Source organism: Hipposideros armiger, unplaced genomic scaffold (genome assembly GCF_001890085.2).
Source record: "Hipposideros armiger isolate ML-2016 unplaced genomic scaffold, ASM189008v1 scaffold_77, whole genome shotgun sequence".
Lineage (NCBI taxonomy): Eukaryota > Metazoa > Chordata > Mammalia > Chiroptera > Hipposideridae > Hipposideros > Hipposideros armiger.
Genome location: NW_017731427.1, coordinates 3247492 through 3275150, shown reverse-complemented (window position 1 = coordinate 3275150; position 27659 = coordinate 3247492). Strand labels below are relative to the sequence as shown.

General features: G+C 41.4%; 1 protein-coding gene across 7 annotated transcripts in view; it reads left to right on the top strand.

Annotated features, from left to right (window-relative positions):
- ZNF407 (zinc finger protein 407) overlaps nt 1-27659 on the top strand; it is a 376221-nt gene that overhangs the window by 215997 nt on the left and 132565 nt on the right. For all 7 annotated transcript variants that reach the window (XM_019643398.1, XM_019643392.1, XM_019643394.1 and 4 more), the window contains 2 exons: nt 2758-2841; nt 11742-11862. In XM_019643398.1, the coding sequence (XP_019498943.1) occupies nt 2758-2841; nt 11742-11862 (205 nt within the window). The remainder of the gene's footprint in view (nt 1-2757; nt 2842-11741; nt 11863-27659) is intronic.

The following is a 27659-nucleotide window of genomic DNA, read 5'->3' as shown; positions in this document are numbered from 1 at the left end:
TCTGCAAGCTGTTTGGTATTTCTGTGGTCTTCTTCCTCTTTACACCTCTCAGAAATATTTTGTTTCAAGGAGAAAAATAAATTTTAATCAGCATTCCCAAATATTCTTCTGATTGCCAAGAATCCTATATTATTGTTGGAATTATAGGTTAAAGTTCTTCCGGAGCGGTTGGTGGGAAGCCCAGGCCTCCTTAGCTTCCTGACAAGGGCGTTGACGATTTAAGGTCTCCAGCCTGCCCTGAGAGATCACTTATATCGAACAGCAGATGAAAAGCCAGTGCAGATGTAATTTATCGTCGGCGTTTCCTTCTAAAGAATAATTGTGGAGACTTGGCTGGATCAATAATATGGATTTTTGTTGTTAGGTCTTGTAGTCTGCACCATAATGAGAGGTAGGGGACAGTGGCCGTTTTCTAATAGAAAATAAAGGATTGGCTTCCGTGTCTTTCTACATTGGAATGCAAAATGGCACACTTGAAACTAATTCAGGTTGTTAAGAAAAGTCTCCTATTATATCTCTGCTATCATATAAACGTGGCATGTTAAATGAACCCTCTTTATATGGAATGAAATATTACATTTAGTTTTTTTCTTAATTTTTTTTTTGAGAAATACTGTTGCTCACTATCCAACCCTAACCCCCATCCCCTCAAAAAAAAAAAAAAGTGAAGATTGAATTTAGAATGACAAATCAAGCCACCAAGGTAAATATGACATATACTACATTGCAGACTATCATCCTAAATATATCCTACACATCATAAAATCAAGGTCACTGGTGTATCTAGAACCAAACCACATGGAAAAGTAATCATTTTGTCCTTGTGCCTACACATGTCTCAAACTAGGAAAGGGAATAAAACCTAATATATACATGCAGAGTATAGACCTCTAGAGACGATACATCTCATGAGGAGTTTTTATGTGTATGGATGTTTTATTTTAAAAGAAAGAGGTAGGTTACAAAGAAGTTCGTCAGTGAGAGAAAGGAATTCTCGTCTTCTGGAATCCCAGATGGAGCACTCCTTCCCTATCAGCGATGTCGCTGGTGGACGGCACCGCCGCACATCACCAAACACGCGTGCGTGCTCCTGTGTGTGCATGTGAGCTGGCCTCAATGCCCACAGAATGGTGGTGAGGAAGAAATCGTAAGAACACTTTTGCCTCAAACATAGAATAATATGTTAATATTAACGAGCAAATTACCTTTCAGGATTTTAAAAAAAGTCTCTGTTCAGTGTTATTTAATTGATAATACAGCTAGTTAGAAAGATTTATATTTCTAATTGATTAAATAATTAAATGAGTGATTATAATTAAACTTTATTCTTCACAGCCCATCTACTCTATCCTTTTTTCTGTATTCAAATAATGATGTCAAGGAATAAGCTTAACCCCAAAATAGGAAAGTAAAGATAGGAAAAATATTTCAATTCAGCTTTATTTTGTAAATGATAATTGTGAACATTTTAGCATACCATTGTGAAATAAGATTAAACGTAATTTGGTTGAAATTCTTTTTATTGATACATGTCCCAGTTAGAAAAGCTAGTATATCTATTATTAAATAAAGGAAAGATTCTTTTTGATTACCGAAGTTATTCTGCCTTCTTGTATGTACGATTTTTTTGTAACTTAAAAAGGCAATTAAACCATTTCCAAGACACCTCAGGCTAAATCTGTTGTGATACACAAAACGTTGTAGAACAAAGCACGCCGACTCGAACGAAATCCATGAAAGACTTGTTGCATTAAACATCTAAATGAGGGTCAAGTAGATAAAGATAGATACAAATGATTGATTTTCTTTTTGGTAAAGTATTTTATAATCTCACTAGATCTCCCCAAGGTTAGCATTTTTATTCTCTTGCCCTTCTTCGGGAGCCTTGTGGGATACTCTGCCTGGCTTCCCGCACTCACTGCCTAAATGCTGCAGTAGGAAGATAGATTGCATTTATAAACTGTACGGCAACATGTTAGCTCGTGTAAAAGTGCTTAAAAAATGAGCATTTACACACTTTTCACAAATACTGAGTCTGCCAAATCTGCCTCTAATTGTCGCAGAAGGCTCTGAGTCCAGAGTTTCATTAAGGATGGATAGTAGGAGCTTTTGTGGTTTCCTGAGCAATCCCCAGGCTCCTTTCTTGGGCCATGAAAGTTTGAAAACCATAAGCAGCACTGAACTGCTAGTGGTACTGAGTGGTGTAGGTTTTGTTACTTGGCATCTTCAGTACGTTCAAGGAAGGTATTTAATTCATATTATTAAGTAGGAAGTTATTAAAGAAGATCCCGATGGAATCAGGCAAAAGCAATTCAGTATCCTTCAGTTGTTAGAGAATTCAATATGTTTTATTTAAGCAGAATCATAGATACTGTATATTAACTATTCCAAGCAATCTTTACTCAGCTCAGAAAGGCCAGATGTATGGGAATTGTAAAAAATCAGGATATGCATAAAAACTGTTCAAGTGCATAAAGCAGCCCCATCTGGAAGACATCTACCAGAAATGAAGTTGTACAAAACCATTCCATTGATAATAAAGCTAATTTTTATGGGTCTGACAAGTATGTAATTATGTTCAGTGGTGCTTTTCAGATTTTATCACAGTCAATAAACCGCAGTGGTAATTTCATTCCCATTTGACATATTTACATGGAAACATTTGATTGGAGGAATTAGTAACCCTGAAAGCCTTGATAGATATGTTTTAATGATCTGTGACCTCCGCAGTCCCTCATCTGTTTATTGTTGCAACAGGCGAGAAGTCGTTCCTGTGCGACCTCTGTGGCTTTGCTGGCGGGACCCGGCACGCCCTCACCAAGCACCGGCGGCAGCACACAGGTCAGTGCCCAGCGAGCGGGGCCAGGTGGGCGTCAGGCGTCCGCGCTCCGTCCTGGGTCGCTCGTCTTCTCACTCTTTGTAAAACCCGTGGACTTGAGGATCTACTCAAAACTGTTTGAATAACATAACATTTCAGTTCCTCTATTTTCCTGTTTTGAAAAAAGCAGGCCTGCTGCATGTTTTCTGGATCAGGTGTCCCCTGTAAATTCATGTTAAGTAGGAGGGAAAGAGTTTGGCCTCCGAAGTGCCCGCCTACCAGGCCCTTTTCCCCATAGGCCAGACTCTGCCTTGGACTTGCTGGGTGAACCTGGCGATCCACGTTCCTCTCAGTCGGGCTCTCCCCACCTGCTCTCCCGCCCACCCCTGTCCTCATCAACGACAGCCCCCCTCTCCCATGTCTCTCAGCCTCCCTAACTACCCAGCCCTCCAGCCAGCAGCCCCTCTGCAAGCATAGCAAGTGCACGTGCTTTGAGGTCATGGCTTTTCGGTTATTCTTGCTGTTGAGGGTGGGTGGCTCTGAAGAGGGCAACATGAGCAGATGTGGACAGGGAAGAGGATTTTAGATTTCACGATATACGTTCTCGGTGATTCAATGAAATAAAATGGAAGCCTTGGTTAGGAACGCTTAAGGACGAAAAGTTACAATTGTTTACCTACTTGGTATGAGGTCCTATATGTAATTATTTTAATAATTCTAAATCACAGGTGCCTGGGACTGTGCTGTTATGGCTTGTCCCTTCGAATTATCAATACAACCACTTTAGACTCTCAGCAGTGATCTAGTTTAGGTGATAAATCACATGGTGACACAATTTGTACCTAAACCTCGGACTTTTCTTTGGGTACCATGAGAAAGCCTGAGTTTGGTCGTTACACCCAAAATGGCATGAATTAAGATACATGAAATATGTTGTTTATGGTACATTTTGATCCTTGACATGTTATAGGTAGTTTTAATGCCCGCTATGGTATTTGTAAGGTCAATGGAAGCTAATGCTGGCCATTCCTTTTAGATCTTGAGCTTATATGATTCAAATTTCCATATGGAATAAGAGTTAATACTGAGTCAAAGAAATGTCCAATGTTTAATTAACATAACATTGGAAACATAAACTTCGTAAACATAAAAGTCCATGCTAAGTTTATAGTAGCAACCTGCGATCACATTTTTTAATCCAGAGATGTAAAGATTCAGTGATGGGACAGCAGAAGGAGCCGGGATGGCATCATCCTTGGAGAAGCTGGAACTGTGTGTGGTCGAGCGTATTTGTGCAGGGTTTTATTCTTAATATGTTCAGTTCACTGATGCCCGACTGCTTCCTTCACATGTCGTTGGTGCTCACCTGGTCCCACCCTGGTGTGGCCCTGGGGGCCAGGAGACCCTTCTGCGTGCCATCCTTGCCAGCTCCGCAGTGCGCCCCTTGCACCGCAGCGGGGATGGGGATGCTGTGATCACAGCGTTTACGGCCATCGATCACGGAGCCTGCATCGAGCAGGCTCAACTTTATATTTTATGTCAGGCCCAGAGGCTCCTTTTTACTTTGCTATTAACTTTATACCATATAGGACAATGTCTCACAGACAGAGGCATCTGTCTTTTTGGCATTTATCTGCCACGGTGGCACAAATCAAACATGATTCTTTAATCCCAAAGTCAGTTCTGAAGACTGTTCGCTGCAACCAAGCAGCTTAGCACAGCTCAGCCTAGCCCTTTAGCGTGGAGGCTGGACTGATGAAACGTAAGCAACACATGCTTGTTTCTGTCAAGTCCAGGATTGTGTGGGGCGTTTGAAATCTGCATTTCTCTGCGGCATGCCTCTTGGACATGGTTTACCTTTTTACCACAGAGCGCCCACGCACACTGCAGTCAGCTTGGAAAGAGATAGGTATCAAACATGTCCCAGATGGCGTAATTCCCTGCTGCCATGCACACTGTCTGGGGGGTGACTCAGAACATCTTCCCTTCCAAGATTTACTTTTATCACCTGTCAGAGACCCTTGATTCAGGGGCACAGGGGCAAATCCCACGTGTGGTTGGAGAGCTTGGCCAGGTTAATAGCCAGCAGCCACCCCGAGGAATGCTCGTGCATGTCTCCTGGGAAGGGCTCGGCCTGACCGACGGTTGACACACACAGGCACCGCTCTGCCGGTAGCCATTCTGGTGTCCCTCCTTCTGTCCTGTGTCAGAGGTACTGAAGGGGTACAATATCTTTTAACGGTCATTTTGGCTAAGGGTACTTCCTGTAAGAGGAAGGATGAAGATCGGTCAAGTTTAAACTAATATGTGCCATTAGGTCATATTCAGGAAGAAAGGGGTGGTTGTATGCAGGTAGCCCCACCGACTGACCAGTGTTGTTCAAGAGTAGTTGCTGCCTCACTTGCAGGTGTATGAGCATCCCTCCGGCTTTAGAATGACCAGGGATTCAGGACAGTCCCCAGTGCACCGATCCATTCAATCAGCCCCCCAACAGTTTCCCTAACAGGTGTGCACACCTCTCCATAGAGCACCTCTCATTGCAAGCATTAACAAACACAGTGATACCTCCTTGGTTTGCGAGCATAATTCGTTCAGGAAACAAACTACTCGTATTGCAAGACATTGCTCATTTACCATGTTAAAATGTATTAGGAATGTTTGCTCATCTTGTGGAACACTCACAAACCAAGTTACTCACAATCCAAGGTTTTATTGTATGAGTAAACTACAGTTCCTATTTCAGATTTGTAAGATTTTCTTTCAAATTTTACAGTCAAGAAGTTGAGTTTATTTTTTTGGCTATTCATTGAGGCTAACAAACAAGAAAGTACTGAAGTGTATTTTCCTGAAGAAATGATCATTTCTGGATTTTAAAAAATACCGATCAACATGTTTGAACAAGAATGTTGCACATGCAACCAAATTAAAGCGTGACCAGCTAGCTGTTGTGTACAGACTTGAATATGTTGGTTTGAATGAACAGACATGAGGTCCTTCCCCGACCGTGAGCCTAGACGCGCTTGAACCCCCCTTTGCTTAGCTGCTACAAAACACTTTTATGTAGCACGTTTTGCTGCATTATACTTTTTTTTCTGTCAGCCTGTATATAATTCAAAACTTCTTACTGTTACACAGTTTAAATAAAAAGTGTTATCAAGTTAAATATGAAATGACAATTTATAGTTTATTGCAATATTATGCTAGCTTAATATGAACTTCAAATTAATAGACTTGAGAATGTAAATGACGTTATTCTTGAAAAGTGTTGTTTTTAAGTTTTACTTGTAGGACATAAAAATGCCATAAAGTTTAAGTGAAATAAACTACATTTGCCGTGTTTTTTAAGTGCTCATGTTAAACCTCCAAACCAAAAAAATTAGCTTTGAAGAGCTTAGATGACCTTTAATTTATGCCATTGACTCAGAGGATGAGTCCATAAGGTCACCCTTTTACCCCTGGATTCCTGTCATGTCCATGACAAAGATACAGTTGTCCACCAAGGCTACTAGAATAAACAAGTCAGCAATGAGTCAGGATGCCAACACATTTTCAAACACTTAGATGGAATGAAATAAGAAAACATCAGAATATATTTGCTTAATTTAAAAAAATCTTTAAATTTTTGACCAGTTAGATTTATTATATTAAAAGCGGAAGATTTATGCTACCTAACTTGAAGTCTTATTATATAGCTACAATAATCATGATAATATTTTATTGACATAAAGATAGATCAGTGGAACAGAATAGGTTATGCATGCATTTGTGATTTGTTTTTGAACAAGGTACAATATTTCGAGATAAAACTAACAAAGGATGTGCAAGACCTACATTGCCAACTTAAAAAGGCTGCCAAGAGAAATTACAGAAGACCTACACGGAGCCATATACCATCTTCATGGACTGGAAGGCTCAGTGTTGTTAAGATTTCACTTCTTCTCACATTGATCATTTCGAATCCCATCAGACTTCTTTTTTTAAAGAAATTGACGACCTGATTTTAAAGTTCATATGGAAATGCAATGGGTCTGAAATAGTCAAACGCGCTTGCGAAAGTGAATAATCTGAAGGACTTATGTTACCGGACTTTATGACTTATTCTAAAGCTACCGTCATCAAGTCATCGTGGTATCATTAAGGTGGACAAAAACATCAATGGAGTGAAGCAGAGATTACAGAACAGACCCACACCTACGTGGTCAATCGATTTTTTTGCAAAGGAGCAGAGGCAGTTTAATCTTTTCCATGTATAGTGCTGGAACAATTGGCTGCCCATATGCAGTAAAAATGAACTTTGGTCCATATATCATACCATGTAGAAAAAATAACTCAAAATGATCATAATCTAAGAATAAAACTTAAAACTAAATATTAATTCTAGAAGAAAAATTAGGAGAAAAATCTTTGTGACCATGGATTATCAAAACTTCTTAGATATCACATCAAAAGCCTGATTCATAAAAGAACAAAACCATAGCTTGAAAAGTGGTACAATGATAAATTGAAAACTTCATAAATGAGTAAGTTCTCTTCAGAAGACACTGTGAAGAGAATGAAGACAAACCATACATGGGAAAAATATGTGTAAATCATGAATCTTTTAGAGGGTTTGTATTTATAATATATAAAGAGCTCTCAAAACACAATTATAAGAAAACAAATAACCAATTAAAAAGGGGTCAAAAGATTTGAGCAGGCACCTCACCAAAGAATAGAAGTGTTTGGCGAATATGCACCTGAAAAGATCTCAGCACATGAGAGAACTACAGGTCAGAGCACCGACCACAGCACGGGTCGGGGACGTGCCTGGAGCAAAGGGGGCTGCAGCACCCACGTGGCAGGAGTGGGACTGGTCAGGCCACATCGGACAGCAGCTTGGCAGTTTCTCACTAGTCCGTGTACCTCCTGTGTGACCCAGCCACCCCACGCCCACGCCCCCCAGAGGACAGGAAATACACGCCGAAGCAAAGACTCACACACGAGATTCGTAGCAGCTTAGTTGGTCATACCCCAATGTGAAAACGACTCAAATGCCCTTCAGTGGATGAACAGATAAACAAACCGTGCTCCATTCATACAACGGAGTTCTGCTCAGCAATAAAAATAAATGAGCTATTTACTCCAGGAACAACGTGAGTCGAGTCACAAAATGATGCTGTGAGACAGGCCAAGCTGAGAGAGCCCGTACTGTAGGTTTCCATTATGTAGGCTTCTGGGAAGTGCCAGTGGATACCTAGTGCAGAAAGCAGCTGAGTGTGGATGGGCAGGAGTGAGAACGGCGCACGAGGGGACTTGGGGGTTGGTGCTTGTGTTCATTGCCTTGGTTGTGGTGGCAGTTTCATCCTGCCTCGTATGGTCCGTCTTCACAGACATGGCAAGTTAGTGAAATAACCGCTGAGCCGCGTGTTTCCATCCATACGAGTGCTGCACTTTTATTTCTGTTTTCCATCGGAGCTGTTCTTTGGCTCTGGTGTGCGCTTCAAAGGCTCTTCAGTGAGTCTCATGAACCGATCAGTTCTTGTCGTGAACGCGGGGGTATTCAGACGAGTTTCTGTGTGGGTGTGGATGTTTCCAGGACGTAGAATATTCCTGTTCCATCTCAAATTGGAAGAGATGGAGCTATTTTTCTTAGCCTTATGCAATAATGTGTACAATATGAAGATTCTATATTGTCTCTTAAATAAAAGCAAAACCTGCCGTCATCATGAAAGTGAGTTTTTGTGTAAGTCAGTTCAGTATGATTGAGTTGTCTGTAGCAATTTAAGTGACTTGACCAGCAGATAAGAAACTGAGAACAGAGTTATTCAAGCTGACCCTGCGTGACCACTTGCTGGGATGTTGTAGCTGGCATTTATTTTAAGGATGGATGGCTAAGAGTCAGAAATCCCTCTCAACTCCAAGATTTTTACCGTGCTTTGTATATGGTCTTCTTTTTACAAGAATAAACGAAATATTTCCTGGTAGCACCTTCTAAAGGATATCTTTATGTTAAAGTCACTGTGTGAAACCCTTGATTAGGGTGTATAAACTGTCGGCTTGTCTTTTTTCCTGAAGGTGAGACCTGGAGAAGAACCATTTGCATTCTTCTCCTTTCATCTTTTTGAGAGAGGACTCTGCCGTTATCAGTGTTTAGGCAGCCCTGTCATAATAATGGTACAACAGCGGGTCACAGAGCGCCTGCAACGTGCTGTACAAATGGGTGTCTAGTCCCCGCAGCCACCCTGCTTGTTTGGTGGTCACCGTCCTGGTTTTGATCGGGGTTAACAGGTGGGGAGTGTTTACGACCAAACCCAGACTGGGATGGAAGTCCCTCTGCCTCCTTCTAACTGCTGCTGCTGTGGTGACAGATAAAATGCCACCAGATGAGATGTGTATGCATCCAGTTAAATGTTACTGCAGTTATGAGTCAGGCCATAGAAATAGGCCCAGAGCACGGAGGACAGATTTCTAAAGGTTCTGATTTTCAGAACCAACGTAGTTTCCTTGCTAGCCAGATGATGTAGAGTAACTTTAAGATATTTCATCCTTCATTTTCTACCTAAGTCTGTATACTTATATAACTATTACAAAAGCATCAGAAATAAGTAACAAGTAAAATTATTGTGTGTATGGTAGACCCCTTGTCTGCGGGGGACACATTCCAGGACCCCCACTGGATGCCTGAAACTGCAGATGGCACCAAACCCTACATGGACTGTATTTTTTCCTATCCGTATATACCCGTGATAAAGTTTAATTTATAAATTAGGCACAGTAAGAGATTAAACGGCACTAATAGTAAAATAGAACAATTATGACAATACACTATTAAAGTCATGTGAATGTGGTCTCTCTCGCCCTCAAAATACCTGATTGTGCTGTGCTCACCCTTCTTCTCGTGATGCCGTGAGTTGATACAGCACCCACGTAATGAGAGGACGTGAGGGAGATGGCGGACGCAGGTGCTGTGACAGCGTCAGGCTACTGCCCACCTTGTGGTGCTACCTCAGAAGGAGGATCACCTGCTCCAGGTGATCCTGGATCCTCCTGCTTGACGGCGTCCATGGTTGGACATCAGGAGCAGGCGATGTCCATGGTTGGGGAAATTTTATAGTCTTGGATCATGGTTGACCGCTGGTAACTGAAACCTTGGAAGGTGAAATGGAAGCTACAGGGGGTCACCATTTGTAAAATCAATCCATCCCCAACGTAAAATGTCTAGGAACAATTCCTGTTGAGAAGAGCATTACTGTATGTGATAACTTTCTGGAGGAAGAGGCTGTGAGGTTTTCTCTAGTTCATCATTGTCCATAAGCATGAATGTGAGCTACACGTGTCATTTTAGTTTTCTGGCAACCATTTTAAAATAAAGGAAAAAGTAACAGGTGAAATAATCTTTTAAATAGTTAATTTAACTAAATACATCCAAACTATTATTTCAATAGATATCAATATAACATTATTAGCAATGTTTTATTCTTTATTCTAGGATTTCCAAATTGGTGTGTATTTTACACTTCTAGTACATCTCTGTTCAGAGGTTAAGTTTGCATTTGAAATCCATGATATCTATATTTAGACTTGATAAAATTTACACTTCAAAAAATAGATTGACATTCTCAAGTTGTTCCAAACAAACTTAACATTCTTTCAATAGGTGAATCCCGTATCAGTTTTTAAATTTACATTTACATGAATTAAAATTAAATAGCCATGTTTCAAGTGCTCACCAGCCAATGAGTTAATGGAATTAAAAACTGATAAGATGGCCAGCCGAGTGGCGCGTTGGTTAAGAGCTGGCTTGGGAGCTTGAGCTTTGAGCAGCAGGGCCCTGGTTCGGATCCCACATGAGGGCCAGTGACACTACCCTCTACAGCTAAGATGGTGGACAACAGCTTGACTTGGAGCTGGGCTGCTGTGAGTCACCGGCAGTGGCATAGGCTGCAACAGTGCTGCAGTGTGCTGCCGTGAGCTACCGTGAGTGACTGGCAACTGGCGTGAGCTGCCAAGAGCCACCATGAGCTGCCGTCCAATGGCTGGCGACTGATCTGCCTCACCCGGGAAGAGCGCAATGATAACACCAACATGGGCCAGTGAAGCAACGTCCTCCACAACTAGACTGAAGAACAAAAGGACAGCAACTTGTCTGTTCCCCTCCCCGATTCCCCAACGCTGTTACCTCCCCTCAATTCCCCCAATAAAATCTTTAAAAAAAAAGTAAACAAACAAACAAAAAATTGACAAGACTTCATGATTTCTTTGACCATGTGAAAAAGAGGGGTGGCTAAATGAGAGACAGGTGTCAGTCAAAAAGGGCCAGCCATGAGCCCTGGGCAAGCCCTGAACCAGCTCCTGACTAAAATGTGTGTAGATAGACATATTGTATCTACACAGGGGTGATAAAATGGAAAGTGCTATTAAAATACTATGTTAAATGTTTCTTTGAGGCCTCTGGACCTAGTGAACTAGTGAACTATAATTTCTCTTCAAACAGTATTTTAATTGGTATCAATCTATAGCTTTATTATTTTCTTCATATTTTAAGATTTTAATAAATTTATACTATGTATTCAAAGTATATCTCTGTTATAGGCTGTTCCACGGTTTTAACCTCATTGAAATTTTATAATGGCTCTTATGTCACATAGTTTGCCAAATGACTTCAAATCCAGTGCTAAACCAAAGCTATAATTGAGATAGCTGTTGTCTAAGCTACATTGAACTGTATAATGTATGCCATGCTTCTATTCCAATATAGAAATAAAAATCAGTGGTATCTTCTCTGAGAATAAATATTTAAATGTGCCAAATATGTGTAGTCCATTGAGCTGTATTCTTAAAAATTCGTGGAAGTAAGTTTCTCTTTAATTGTCAGTAACAACTTTAGCTCTTCGTTTCCAGTTTTTATGATTATTCACGTCCAACACTTCTTGATACGTTACAGGAGAGAAGCCTTTCAAATGTGACGAGTGTAACTTTGCCTCCACAACCCAGTCTCATCTGACTCGGCATAAGCGGGTGCACACGGGGGAGAAGCCGTACAGATGCCCGTGGTGCGACTACAGGTAACGATGGCCCATCCCGGGGCCCGCAGGTCACGTGGGCAGCACGAGGGGCCCAGTCCTCGTCCATGCACTGCTAAAGAACAGTTTTTCTAATCAACGTGAATTAGCACAATTTACAGCACCATTCACCTACTAGGTTGGGAGTGTATTTCACCACCTAATTTTAGCGACTGTTTTTGAAATTGTAAAGTTCTTTTTTCATTGTTTATAGTCTTAACATTTAGGTTTTATTATCCTTTGCTACACCTGAATTTCAAGTGGTTTTATTTCTTTGCCAAAGTAAGGAACCATTCCAATTAATTATTCAATGCATACGGCCTCTTGTCTGCTATGAGTAGAGCAGTCATGTAGGCAATGAAGATGATATTAGGAATGTTTCCTGTCTTTAAGGATATTGCAGCGTATTAGGTGACTTGTAATATTCGTAAATAGTTATAACACCGATTTCAGTGGGTAAATAAAGAAGCCAGGGGCATGTATAGAGAAGGGACAAGTTCAGCCAGCATGAAGTCCTCCAGGAGAGAGCATGTCTGCCACGGCTTAAAAGGCGGGACACCTCAGACACAGGTGTGTCCTGGAAGGTGCGGGACACACGTTCGTGCTCACAGCATTGGAGGCTGTGTGCGCTCGGCCCACTCACGCACTGAGGTCACGCGGCAGTGGCTGAGTGACGTGCACAGCGGCAGCAAGTACGGCTGCGTAGAAGTGGGAGAGCTCAGGCAGCGTGCGTGACAAGGTGTGGAGAGAGGGCAGAGAGGAGCGTAGTGGGGCTGCAGGGTGCTCATGGAGCCTGGGAGTGCGAGTCGGAGCTCACGAGGTGGCCTGGGGCACGCACACACAGGCTGCAGGCAGCCGAGTGACACCAGCCTCAGCCCTTTCACCAGCAAACTGGGGAGCCTGTTCAGGGTGTGAGAGCTTCCTGCCTGTGGCAGCCGAGGCCCTTGTGTACCAGCACAGCCCAGCTTTGTTACATCTTAGAATCTGTACCCTAAACCTAAAGCCCTCTTTAAAAAACAGGTTTTTGTATTCCTCTGGATGTAGCCTGTGCATTCAGTAAATATATTGCCATAATCTCTGTTATTATCCTCATTATTGCATTAAGTTTTATTTTAGAGGTCATCTAATAGTACAGAGATATTACAGATATATTTCATTCATTAATTATTCATTCTTTCAACATTTTATGAGTTCTGTCTTTGCTTAACACTAGATTGGTGTTCCTTGGAAATTTGGTGAAATGGTGAGCCTATTAGGCACAGAAATTCTAAGGTGCTGCTAATATGAGTTCTTTAAGAAATAAACATTATTAAATGCTCTTTTTTTCTTATGAAAGAGGTCATATTATGCAGTTGCTTTCCCTCTAAAACACAAAAAGGAAATTAGAATATTACAAAAATATCCCTTAATTATCACTCTTAGCGTGAGGATTATATCCTTTCAGTCTGTACTCTATGCATAAGGCTTGAGTTGTTGTTTTTCGAGTTTTCTTGTTTTCTTCATTATAAATCTTGTATTTCACACTTAAATTGTAACTGGCTTTCTGTTTCACTAATGTTGTGTAATATGGTTTTCACACTGTTATTTTTAAATAGCAGAAGTATTATTTCAAACAAGGTCAGTACAGACCCCATATATAAAATAGATAAAAGTGTATCTACCGCTTACAAGTAGATTCCATAGTTAAAATCTGTAATATTATAACATTAAAAGTATCACAGAAGACTGTTTTGACAAGCAAACGTTTTCCAGGTGGGGGAGGTACCGGCAATGGTAGCGGCTGGCCTCGGGTCTCGTCTCCTTGCGGGAGCTTTCTGCCGGGGGCGCAGGCAAGAGTTCAGCTCCAGGAGGAGCCGCCAGCAATCTGTGAGCTCGCCACTTCCTGGGCTGTGAAAGTGGGTGATCGGTGTCACCCCAGCCTTCCAGGCCCATTGTTTAGATTAGATGAGGACTCAGTGCAGCCCCAGAGCCTGGCCATCCATACGGCCCTCGTTCCCGTCTCTCCGCGAGGTGTGGCTTTAGATCGTTAACAGGTTGTACATCACCTTACAACCAAGATGCTGTTCAGAGAGGTAGTGCAGGAGTTCATGTCCTGAAGGTTTTCAGTGTGTTAGCATGTGTTTATAATACGTGCCATGATGAATTTTTTTCAGTTGTTAAAATATATCAAATCTATTACCAGTTGTTGGATAATTACTGAAATACCTTAGTTTCAAAATGCCTGGTTTGAAAACTACTCTTCTGCAATATAAGTTTAGTACTTGGATGGCCACAAGTTAGATTGATAAACAATATAATCACTTTTTTACATTTTTAGACATTTTAGGCCATTTTCAGGTTTTTACTCTGAAAATACTTATTCCTAAATCTTTGTGCAAATCTACGATTTTTTTTTTATAAAAATTCCTGGAAGTATGATTTAAGGCTTTTAATATTATTTCTACAGAGGTTGGGATTTGAATTTTGTTTCTCTGGTCAGATGTGTTTTGCTAGTCTTTGTATGTATAAACGTATTTCAAAGTATTTCAGGTTTCCTTGGTTTGAAATTGTTCTACTTTTGCTGTGATTGAGGTTGTGTTACTTGTCCCCTATTCAACTTGTCTCCCTGAAGTAGCATCCCTTCTATTTAGAAGTGTGTTTGAGCCAGCCCAGTCTCATCCCTGTTATACCTCTGTCAAGAGCTGCCGTGAGGACACTGGGTGCCTCAGAATATTGTCACTGTGCTATGAATTAATACTCAGGACACTTAAACCTAGTGATAGCCACCAGATTTCTTTTTTAAATGCTTAAAGTCCTTGATAAAAGGGTGATTTTTGTCTTTATTTAAAACTTTTAAAATAATTTGATTATTATTGAAAGTAAATAGTTTGAACGTTTTCTGTTCTTGTAACAGTTTTATCTTTCTGTGTACATACCATTAGGCCTGTTTTCACCAGTGAACAAAAGACAACTTAACCTTGACTAGGAGGCAAATCTATGCATACTCCTAAAGTTAAGGACTATGAATGAAATGTGGAATTTACAACAGATACCTTTGTTTTCTGGTGGATGAGCAAAGTATTTAAAAATGAGCAGATAAGTTCTAAAGGATTGTTTAGTTGCTTAGCATAACAAAATGCTTACCATACCTACCTCACAACAACAAAGAAAACATCTGCTTTCACAGAATAAAATAAATCTGAGTATGTATAATTTCTATAAAATAAAAATATCTATAAGATGATTACATATTTTCTAAGAAGATAAGGTCAATTTGTGTTATTGGTATATTTTCATAATATTTTATTGCTTAAGATATTTAAATAACTTTTTTCCCATTTAGATTATTATTTGTTTACTATAGCTACGTAAAAATTATTCCTGTAGAGTATTCCTATCTTAGCCATTATTAGCATTTATTTGCAGGCAAGATACCATCATTAGAAATAGTAGTATTATTTAAATTTCATTTGAAAATATATTTTTCATTTTATAAATCGAACATTAGTGGAGAAATACTAGTAGTAATAATTATTCATGAAAAATGTGAATATAGATTTGTTTACAAAAGAATTTTATAATTGGTCTTTTGAACCTGGGGCTATTTTTCAAGTTTGCATTATTAATTTAGGCAATGACATTTCATTCTATTTAGATGTAAACATGTACCCCTTTCCAAAGCTTTTACTGTCTAATATATCCAAAAGTCTAACCCATTACAAATCAGTATATTTCATCATTACTCCAGAATTTTTCCACCATTAATTACTATTCATTATAATTTCAAAGCATAAATTTAGATTCATAGCCCGCTGCCCTATATTATTTATGCAGCAAGTTCCTTAGATTTGTTTCTCTTAAAATGGAAACAATCTAACGTTCTCTATATTTTTATTTCCCTTTGTTATGTATTATCACATCTATGTTAATGAGACATAGAAAAGCCTTTAATATGTTGTCGTAAGTGCCCCTGCTAATCACATGAATCCTGTTTCCCCATAGAATCTGTTAGGATCAGAGCACTTCCCTGACGGCGCCGGCTTTCACATCAGCGGAGGTGGCCGTCACTGGGCTTTCTTTTACGTGAAACATCTTCTCATTGGCTTCCATTTTTTATTTAGGATTTATGGGGGGAAATACAATAAATGCATATTAAACAGTAAACCACTGAGAAGTCATAAAAAGTAACAGAAAATATGGCTCGCAGTATTAAAAATATTAAGGATAATCCTGTGTTGCACCTTAAATGTCACTGTGTAAATTAAAGCAAACTAAAATTTCCAGCCAGGCTCTGGCAGTTTGATCATTTATTCATTGCATTTCTGTTATTGATCTGAGCATAATATTGGTGTTCTTTAAGACGGCTTTGGCCAGACTTTTCCTCAATTGCATAACTGCCTGAGTACTTGCAGCCTTACACTCTCTCCAAACAATTTTTTTTAACTTTTTAACTTTTCATTTTATTCACTATTTTTATCCTCCCTCTAATTACTTGGAATATAAACCTGGATAGAAATATATACCGTAGAGCTGAGGAATAAAATCTATAATTCTTCCTCCTATTAAAGATTTGCTCCATTGTTTTGCTAAACTTGTAAGAAATATGCTTTGATTTTTTTTTCTCCCAGCTTGATGGTTTATTTAGCTCTTGGCCAGTGTATAGCATAGAAGCCATTAATACAGTAGATTTTGATCTCAAGAAGAATTTTCTTTCCTTTTTGAGTGAAGGGGAAGCTAAGAATATTTGATGTAACATTTAACCCAGATAGTGGTATCCAGCTAGAAATTTGCTCTTCGTGATACTTTCTAACACTTGCTTATTACTTACCTAAATATTTGTTTAGTATTTTTAAATCAAATTCAGTAAGTTTTCACACATGTGAGTGGCCTAAGTATAATTTGCTGTTGGTCACAGCCATTTGAACACAGTGTGTGTGTGTGTGTGTGTGTGTGTGTGTGTGTGTGTCCTAGAACATTTTTGTCAAAACTACTTTTAATTTAATTGAATTCTGTCTTAACTTTGCATGATGCTGGAAGCATTTTGGGGGTAGTTTTAAGAAGTAATGACAAAAAAAATTGTGCCTATAATAATTTGTATTTCCCCTTAATAAGTTTGTATTAATTTCTCAAACACATTATCTTTATAAAGTGTGTCAGTCATGAAGCTTTTTTTGCTCTTAGATAGTACACATTTTCATACGATTTTGCCATGTCAACATTTTACGTGTGTTATGCATGATTAAATAAGGTGGCATTAAGAGTTCAGTGTACCGAGAAGTCTTGGGTCCTGTCCCATTGGTGTGGGCTGCCGCCCGAGGTAGGGGACTGACCCCTCAGGGCGTCATTTTCCTCTGGTGGCTTCCTGTGCAGGTGCACAGGTTGGAACAGGAGAAGCAGTGGACAAGACAAACTTGAATTTGCCCCGACTAGTGACAAGGAGAGAAAGTAGGTGTTTGTGTGTGTCCTGGGACCTCACTCGCACCAGGACAGGGAAGGGCAGTGACACACACCCGGCGAACAGCACCATTTCTGTTGCTGAACAACTGGGTAGCGTTTATTTCTTTTGGGTGATTTTGAAGTGTTTAAAGAATAATGACACACCATAAAAGTAATCAAATGAAAGTATCTGGTATTAATATTAGATATGCTTCATATTTAAAGCAATTTGATGCCACAAGCCTACTTGTATCAGACTAGACTTTAAATCAAACCTTTTTTGTCAGTGAAATAAGCCAGACAGAGAAAGACTAATACTGCATGATATCATTTATATGGAATTTAAAAAAAAAGGTTAAACTCAGAAACAGAGAGCAGGAAAGGGGTTTCCAGGGCTGGACAAGGTTGGGGAAAGCGAGCGAGGTTGGTTTAAGGTAAAACTTTTTCAGTTATAAGATGAATACGGTCTAAGGGTCTGATGTACTGTAGCTGATAACACTACAAATTTATCATTTGTATTATAAAATTTAAATTAACTAAGAAAGTAGAACTTAAATGTTCTCACCAAGAAAAAACCTTAAAAAAATTATTTTTGTCATTTAGTGTACCAGTCAATACTATATCATTGTCTCAATTCCATCACTCCTTTATATTCTACTTTATTGTAACTGCTAATCCAGTGAATGGAATAAAAAAACAAATGTACTAGGCTGAGAGGTTAGCTTGAAAGCCTAAAAACCCAGTTACTTTCTTGACACGTCTTAGGATGGTGGTGGTTCCAAGGCTTTCTTGATACTGCAGAGAGCTGCTTCTGGAAGGCGGCGCGTCTGCGTGTCCCGTGTGGAGTGCTGGCTCCTGCTGAGTTGCCGAGTCACACGGCTCAGCTAGCCAGGTAGAGGTCAGTGTCGTGGCCGCTTTGTGAAGCCATGTTTGGCCACTGGCAAGCAGAGACAGATTCTAGCAAGGAGACTCAGGATGACACTGTATGGAGTTGCGCTATCCTTCATGGGGTAGGCTTTTTTGTTGAGTTCAACTGGATGTTTTGAGGGAGTCCCTAACAAAATGACACAAGGGTCTCTCACTGTATGTAAATATATTCTTTTTTCCCCCCTAATGTTTCTGCAGAAATTGAATTCTTTCTGAACAAATAACTCCGATTTTTCTCTGACCATTTCATTAGTGAATTTTATTTTAATCTCAGTAGTTCTAATTGTGGTTTTGATTTGGTTTTGTGATTTTCTATAATGTCTGTGTCGAAGGTTATTTTTACACACAGTACGTTTGACTCCTATCTTTCCTTCCTGTCCTAGCACACCCAAGCACTTAGCCTTCTTAAATGTTTTGTTTCAGCCTGTCAGGCAGGCTGTGTGCTGGCCCGGCATAAGGATCTATATCAGGCCTTTGGTTAGTGTTGGCAAGTTTTTACCTTGCAAAACTCATTTAAAAAGAAACTGTAGACTTGAAAACAAATAGATTCCATAGCATTAAAAATTGCACATTGGTTCAGGTATCTTTAAAAGGAAAAACAAAGTCTAAGATAACTCCTTTTGTTTATCAGTGTAAGTAAGTTGTTTTGGGTGTTGATGTAACTGAAATAGGCACTGGGATCACAGATTAATTAGAAGAGCCATTTTGAACACAAAGTGACCATACATTCCCTCTGCTATCTCTTAAAAGTAGAATCTAGATAAACATGTTTATTTAACCTACTGTTGTTGAATCCCAAATCCAGTCATTATAAAAGGACCAAAGCTATCTTTGGGGATGGCCTTTCTACAAGGAATTGCTATGGACAGTCCCTTGGGTGGTAGTTAGATATATCTGTATATATTATGTTAGTCAGAAAGGCCTTAGAGATGGAAAAAATAGAAAATATTTTTTTGGGGAACTAGTCTCTTGCATAATCAGTTATTCCTCAGACAGTAGAGCTATTATCACACAACAAAGCACTTCACTGTGTAACTATCTATATCTCCTCGCATTAGCCGCCCCTTCCGTGCAGCTTGTTAGGAAGAGTAATCCCTGACAAGGGCCGCAGCGGGCCGCGGAGATTCAGGCTGACGGTACTTCAGTGTGGGGCCGGGTTTCGCCCACTCAGAGTGGGCGCGGGAGACAAGAAAACAAGAGTGAAGCAGCTTTGAAGTAAATAAAAGTGTGACCAGTTGTCATGATTTCAAGAGAATGCTAAGATACTAGCTATTTCACTGTTTTCAGAGCACTTGTTTCCACATAGCCTGAAATCGTGCCTCTCAAGGGCCTGTGAAAATTGTGGAAGAAAAAAGAGATGCGGAGAACAACTTGGAACATTTAGAATGTGGGGGTGCAGACGTTTGTGTGAGGCTCAGAGGTGAGGGTGGTTTACATGTCAGCAAGTCCCCTACACGTCGCACTCCCTTTCACGGACAGTGTAGGCGCCGTTTTCCTCGTGGTAGCACACACCTGTATGCTTGGCGTGGCATGAAGAATGTCTGTGAAAATAAGATGACGTCTCTTGTAATCTCACATCTTTGTTTTCTTAGTTAAGGGAAAGTAGCACAAACGCCTGGCTTGTCCCTATTTATGGGAAGTACTATGTTTGTGAGGACATCTATAGCAAGATGTATCCCTGAATTTTCCCTTTTTTTTAGAAAATGGTGTTATGTTGTTTACTCCAGGTGAGCTGTAGTTGAGATAAACTAGAACCTGTTACTTGATAACATAATATGTAACCTGATATGTAACTTTTCCCTCTAGGGCATTTTAACCTAGTATTAACCTTTCCTTTTACCCATTAAACTTTAATTCCTTACTCATAATTATTTTGACTTGAATCTTGCTAAACAACCCTGGTCCCACATGTCGTATCTTTTACATCAGCTATGACACTGTTTGGCCATCTTTGACTGTGTCAGCTTTGAATGTATGTTGAGTAATTTTATGCTGTCTTTTCCTCAGCGTGTTTTGTTTCTTCATATTAAATGACAACTTTAAGACATATATGAGATATCATAAAACATCAGAATTTTACCGAGAGGAAATGTGGTAAATTCTTAGTGTTTGTGCTTAAATCAGTCAGTCTCTTGCAGTGAATTAATTATTTGGGGTAAAAAGTAGTTGACACCTGAATTTGAGAACTTTGTTTTCTTCTGGAAACGTCACATCGCTTTAATTTTAGTTAAAAGTAAGACTCCACCCACTTTGTTTCCCTAATTACACTTTTCCTTTGGTTTTGCGGTAGCTTCTCCCTTCAGCCAGCCTGGGTTCTGGGGCGTGTGGGCCTGTGCTGAAGGCGGGCAGGAGGGCGGGCGGTCAGTCCTGCACTGTTTGAGTCCCACCCAACGGCGGTGGAGCCCCTGGAGACTCTTAAGCAGGAGACGGACATATTCACATTGTCCTTGGTGGAGATCGCTGATGGAGTGTCAGTGATGAGCCGGAGGGGGCACAGCAGGAGGTGGGGCTCGTTTAAGGACCACGGCAGGTACGGGCAGGGAACAGTGAGTGCCTAGCCCTTAGTAACACCGGAGCCAAGGCTCAGAGAGAGACAATTCAAGGGCTCGTTAGGAGGTAGTGTGAATGGACATGGTGACCAAATGGATGCGTTTAGGGGCAGGGTGCTGGAGAGACACATCCATCCTCCAAATGCCTCAGCCAGGGCTGCTGTGTGGACCGTAGTGCCATTCGCCAGGTCCTCACTCGCGTGGGAGCAAGACGCCCTTTAGCACAATGACTGTGAGTGTGTCAGGGACCACACTTTACCTGTGTTTTGTGCAAACTTTGGAAATGCCCGTGGGCTCTGCAGATGGAACCGTGTCAGTGGATGTACAGGGTCAGCACTAGCACATGTTGAACTTGAAGGCATCGCTGTGACTGATGTTTCCCTTGGAATGTGTGGAAAATGGGAAGGCAGGGGTGCAAACGGAATGGTAAGAGACACTGAGAAGTGGCCTCCCGGAAATGGGGCCCCTCCAGGCAACAGGCGGGGAGTGTCACCACGGCAGGTGTTCAGTGACTTAAGGACACAGCGGTCCACCTGCCTTGGTCACCCAGAGGTCACTGGTTCTCCTGGGAAGACCAGTTTTGGTAACGTGGTCGGAACAGAAACCAGGGAAGTGGCCGGAGGGGAAGAACCAACCGGGCCGAAAGCACGTTGACTGGCCCTGGAGGGAGCTTTGTCTGGGGGGCTGCCCTGTGAACGCACTGGGGAGATGGCGGGAGCGGGAAGAACGCGCAGGTGAACGCACGTTGTATTTGTGTTTGTTTTCCTTAGTTGGTTCTTTATATGTTTCTTAAACACGTACATGCCGGGAAACGAGCCAGCTGAAACAGAGAAGTTGAACAGCTCGTCACAGCCGCTGGCTGGGACAGTGTGGGGAACAGGGGGCTCGTGAAGTCGGAGGGTGCTGAGAGCACTGAGAGAGCCCGGGTGCCAGGGCTGGGGCAGCGCCGCCTCTGCTGTGTTCTAAGTTCCGAATCTAGCACATAGAGGCTGTAAGGAATTATTCTGCCCTCCCCGCCACACCCCCCAAACATGGCGGCTTTATTTGCTTTATATGAAGAATTTCCACAAGCGCTGTGTTACTTTAGCTGTTATATGGAATTCAAAAATTTGCCTGGCAATAGGTACATATAGTCTTGTAAAATGTGACATCTTTCCCATGACTTATTCTAAACAGTTTTTGCTAATGTCTCTAGGGTTTTCTGAGATCAGTAAATCTAACAGGCTACTCTAGTGACATAGTCGGTGGAGGCATTCACGGTCTTCTGTTGTGATGACACCTGACCCCCACCAGTGTTTACAGCCCATTCAATTTCCTTTACTTACCTTTTCTGTGTTTGACTTATTGCAAGCAGGTAGAAATGTGATATAACTCTTTTACCAATCATGGGCCCAGTTGCATGTTCTCTGTCCTGAAATTTTTGTTTGACTGTTTCAGATTAACCCCCTACCACCTTCAAGTTGCCGTATTTCTGGAAACATATAACTCTCCTGGAACGGTGCTACCACGAGAAATGCAATGGGAGGGATCACGTGTGTGTGGAGTTAGTGTGTGTATAATATGGAAAGAGAAGGCGAATATATCACTCCTTAGGGTGAGATAGGGCACATGATTTGTTTCCATGACTTAGGGTGTATTAGAACTTCTGAGTGCTGGTGTCAGTTGTACGAAACCACTAAAAAGTGGGAGTAAGTCACATGGATTGCCCCGCAGCTTGACGTATGCTTCCTTTTGCATTCACTAACATTTGGTGTGGGTTCCCTTTGATTCTGTTGGAATTTTTGCTGCTTTGTTTCACAATAAGTTATAGTTACCACGTGATGGTTATGGCTGCATCTCAAGTTTGGGTTTAAGCTTGGTTTCTAACTTTAAAAATGAGAAGTGCATTTCCCTTTGCAAATGGCGGTAGGTGTGTACGTCTCATCACGAACGTTTGCACCGTTTCTGTAAGCACAGAAGGGGATGGCACGATCACCAAAGTGCTCCCGCAGTAGGTTTGTTGTCGCATTGCCTGCAGTGTTGTTCAAACAGTTGAGGTTACCTCCTCTTCTAAGCTAACGCGGCTTTCTCAAGAAAGAAGGGACCCAAACAGCCCAAGCAGGAATGACAGTAATGAATAAGTGTGTCATTGGGAACGCGTCCTCTCAGACTCAAGGAGCCGTGGGCCCGCCTGAGAAATACGTGGACGGCCTCAGTATACTTATATGTATTTTAATTACACGTTCCTCTTAGTTAACGATTTCTGGTGGCCTTTGAAAAATGTTAAGAATGTAATGATTACACCATCCCAATCTTACTCATTGAGTTATGGGTACTTGTTTTTAACCAGATATGCACACATACATATTACCTCCCTTGCATCCATTTTTAACCAAACAATCTTTTAAAACATTGTGCGTTCTGATGTAGAAGAGATTCAAAACAAGGTTCCTGTTTTATCTGTTAGGGCTTCTTTGAGTTTAAAAGTGGAATATATGTTTTCTTTAGCTGTAAAAGCACAATCAAGGCAGCATGATGAGTGAGCCAGTGTTGGAAAAGTAAAAGGGATTTTGCCTTCACTCACATGAGCTATAGAAGGAGGAAGCTTTATTGTCCCTGGGAAAGTGATAAGGCAGAGTAATTGTATATTATACTGTCCCGGAACATCTGCCTGAAGACTGCGCGAGCCGTTCATCCATCACGGGCGAGGCCGCGTGTTTTGTCTCTCTGCTTTAACCCGTCCCCACTGCTGGCCTGCGCGGGGGTTTTGATAGTGCCTGCGCCTGGGCTGGGCCTCCCATTAATCAGCCCCCTTGTTCAACACTCCAGCTGACATAATTACAACCTGCGCACAGCAGTTATTCAAGTCGAGTCCTTGTCACTCGTGGTGCGAAACTACACAGCCCCGATCCCGGAGGAGATTGCCTTATCACACAGAACAAGGGTTCGCAGGAGTCGGAGAGAATAGAAATGGGAAAATGTCTTCCGGGAGTACTATATATTCCTTTAAAATAAGACATTTGAGAGACTTACAAGGGACAAAGGGAAGCATTGTGCGCAGGGACTGAAATGAACCAGTTATTATTTTTAAATGGATTATGTGAGCATTTTTGTAAAAATGGACCTCGATTATTCAATAAATTCAGGGGCTGCCCGTCATTAGTGACTCTTCTATTATATTAACTTTTTCTTCGAAAGCGGTCATATAAGTTTAGAATTATAAATGGTTTAAATGCTCCTTGATAGGACTCAGTTAAACAGAATGAGTCAAGTATGCATTTTAAATCTACTGTGATGCAAATATACCCTTAACTCAGAGAGCTTTGTAAGGAGAGTCTGAGGCAGGAAAATATTTTTTCAAAACACTTCCAAAGACAGGGAAGTCCACTGTCTCCTTTGGGACTCTGGCAGGAAAAGTTGGCAGAGGACCCAGAAAGCGTCTTCCTGTGGCGCCTCCTCCTGGGTCCTGCCCGAGGCGAGTTACCAGCCAGTTCCCCTCAGATGCCAGCTGCGAGGGCCGCGGCCTCTCCTGCCACTGAGGACATATTTCCTTCTCACGGCGGCCCCTTCCCCGCCCCTAATAGACTGAGAGACTCTGAGCCTGCGATTTATGTGACCAGGTCTGCAAAGCTGATAAACTGTACTTTTATGCATGCATGCAGAAACTTGTTGGTGTTTTAAATCTAGCCTTTTTATTTTTCTCTTCCACGTTATTCGATTGTCCCAAGTAAAACCAGGTTCTGGCCTAGCCTGTCAGAAATATTGTGAAACATGTTTTTGGTTCAGTAAAAATTTTACTTATATCACCTTAAATTTGGAAAGCTTTCAACCGGAAAAAGCTATAGTAAATTTTCATATCTATGTACATACCCACATATCATGTATATAAAACTTGATTTGTACAGTAGCATTTTTTTGTAGCTGACTTGGTTCAGTGAACACACTGCTTTGCACACAACCGGGCCTTGTGTGACTGTCTACACCATGTGCCCCCCTAGTGTCTCTTCCAAACACAGTCCGAGCCATGGCTCCCACTCGGACGGGTGGGTGGTCAGATGCACGTTCTTAAAGCTTGTAATCAAGTCTTCTCATTCGCATGCCTTTCCTGGTTGTACAGCGTTTCACTTTGTTAAGCTTACTTAGTGAACAGAAAAGGAGAGAATAAAGCTCATCCTATAAGGAAATAAATGCCTAGAGATGCAGAGTTGGGGTGGGGCTATATTTACCATATTTGCCCATGTATAAGACACACCCTTTTTTGAAGAATTTGGGGGTCTAAAAACTGGTTGCATCTTATACAGTGGTTGTATGAGCGCAAAAACAAGCGTGAAAAAAGCAGGAAATGCAAGTAAAAAACCCTACAACCACTGTATAAGACACACCCAGTTTTTAGGCCCCAAAATTTTCAAAAAAGGGCGCATCTGACACATGGGGAAATACGGTATTTCAGAGTCCAATACAGAAAGAGTGGTACCACAGCAGTGAAGAGAATTTTGACCAGCAGCTACTGCCAGCCAGGCAGAGCTTAGTGGGGGAGAGGGGCAGTGCGTAAGCTAATTCGACGTTCTGACTTTCACAAATCACAAGCTTCATGCCATGTTGTCAGCTCAGCCTTAAGGAGAGTGTTTCTGTGGTCAAGTAGGTTTGACACACACCGTACGTTTTACCCTTTTCCCACCTCCTTCAGGCTCGTAACGGACGGCAGGTTAAAAACTCACAGGGTTCCTGTTGTAAGGAAACAGGTGTAACTTTGATGAACTGAAATGCATGAAAGCTTGGCCCCCGAGGCCTTTTCCTAAAGCCCTGTAGGTATGCTGGACTAATATGTGTGCTGGAATATTTCTATTAATATTTAGTTAAAGGGCAGACAGCCATTAATATCCGCTACACGTTTTCACCTAGGAGACTGGGGCGAGTGATTTCTCAAAAGCGCAGAGTTAAGGCATCTGATAACAGTGTAAACATGCTAAGCTTCGTTTCACTCGTGAGCTTTTCGTGTATTGGCTCAGCATCAGGTGAAACGGTACAAGGTTACACGTCTTTTCTCAGAGCATGTTGCTTTTCCCCCCTTTTTCTATACTAACAACATATCAGTTTATTAAGAAGTGAAACAGTTCATGAAATGTGCTTTTTCTCTCTGGGCTAAAGAGCAGGCGCCGAGGACAGGCCAGGTTCTCTAGGTTCGCCCCTGCCAGCGGCCCCTGCACTTCGTAGGACCTGGAGGACAGGCCTGGGCACGCCTGGGCACGTGCTTACATCACCACCTTGCTTCCTCACCGCACAAAGCAAGTGGCGAGGGGGCCTACTCTTGAAATGTTAAATCTTAACGAAGTAATTTGGGTTTCTAACAGACAGAGTTCATTTCTTGTGATTTTCATGTGGTTCTCCAGTGGAGGCAGGTGGACAGGAGGTTGGGGTTAAAGGCTACCCTCCTTATTGGCTGTAGATACCGTGAGCAGAGATCTGAGTGGAGAAGGAATGTAAGTGGCCGGGAATGTGGGGCATGGAAGTGAAGAAAAGATGGGAGCTTGTGTCCACGCTCCTGGGAATGGAATTGTTAACAGCGCGATAGCAGCGTGAAAGCTATGCGGTCAGCCCATCAGAGGCGGCAGATCTACTGGTACTTGTGACTTAATATCGTTTAAAACAGTCAAGTTAGTAAAGCATTTGAATAACGTGGAAAGCAAGTAATTTTAGCCCATTATCAATTAAAGTTGTCACTGAAGGGAGATGCAGCACCCGAGAAGTGACAGAATTTTTTATCCTGTTTGAAAACGAAGTTTCACTGCATGACCCCCAGCCTTTTGTTGTGGTTACTGAGGTACATGACTTATCTCTCCTATCAAATTGCATTCACTAGGAGGACGTAACCAAAGTGATTCGTTTGCATGTTTCATTTTGTGTAATACGCGCTAAATAAATATATGGTAAACAAATTCATTTTAAAAATAACGTCAGTACGTATGAAAGTAGACTTTCCTTGTCACCGTAGACTTTCCATCTGAACCAGAGCGATAATTAGGCTGCAGTCTCTTCTCTTCTGAGAGCGCCTCCTGTGGGTCTGAACCACGGGCCTTGCCGCATGGCCGTCCGAGCATCACCTCTGTACAAAGGCATGCCGGGCCTTCTGGGCCATACAGAGGCCAGCGCGGCGGCTGCTGTTCAGGGCTTCTTCGTGCGCACAAATCAGTGCTGGCTGCACGTGGAGCATGGCCGGTCGTGCTTGGGCCGCGACGTCACCTGGCACCTGGATTCTTCACCCACGCGAGCAGTGGGGATGGTCAGTGATGCACCGGTGTCCAGCCAGCCCCGTGCTGACTTGCAAGGTCCTTTTTCTTACAAGACACTGCTCTGTTTTAGATTGGATGATGCTCGCCACCTTCCATCACATACCAAACAGTAACATAATCGTAACTGAGAAAAACTTAAGGTACATTCGTTTTTATTGTCATAGTGGTTGATTTCAAAGAGTTGGGTCTTATGAAAAGCAGGAAATAAAGAATAAATGATCTGATAGGAATTATCCTATTTATTATGGTCACCAGTTAGGAAAAAAGAAAAAGGAAATTCATAGAACTTACAGCAGCATGGTCCAGAAATTGTCTAATTAAAATTTGGTTTTGTAGAAAACGATCAAAAGGTTGTATTTTATGATTACCTGTTATCTACAAATTTTCTTTTTTTTATCTTAGTTAAAAAAAAGAGGTTTTGGACAATTTTGTAAGTCAGGAAATATACCATTATTTGAAAATATCTGTTTTACTTAAACGCCCATAAAACTACCATTATTGTACATTATTTTTACTGTTTGAACTCAGTTATTTGAAAAGTCAAGAGTCTTACCATTCACCCCACTCCTAGCCCTGCCCCTGTCCTGTTCTCCTGAGATTACAACTTGTAATCATTCGTATTTTTTATCCTGCTGGACAT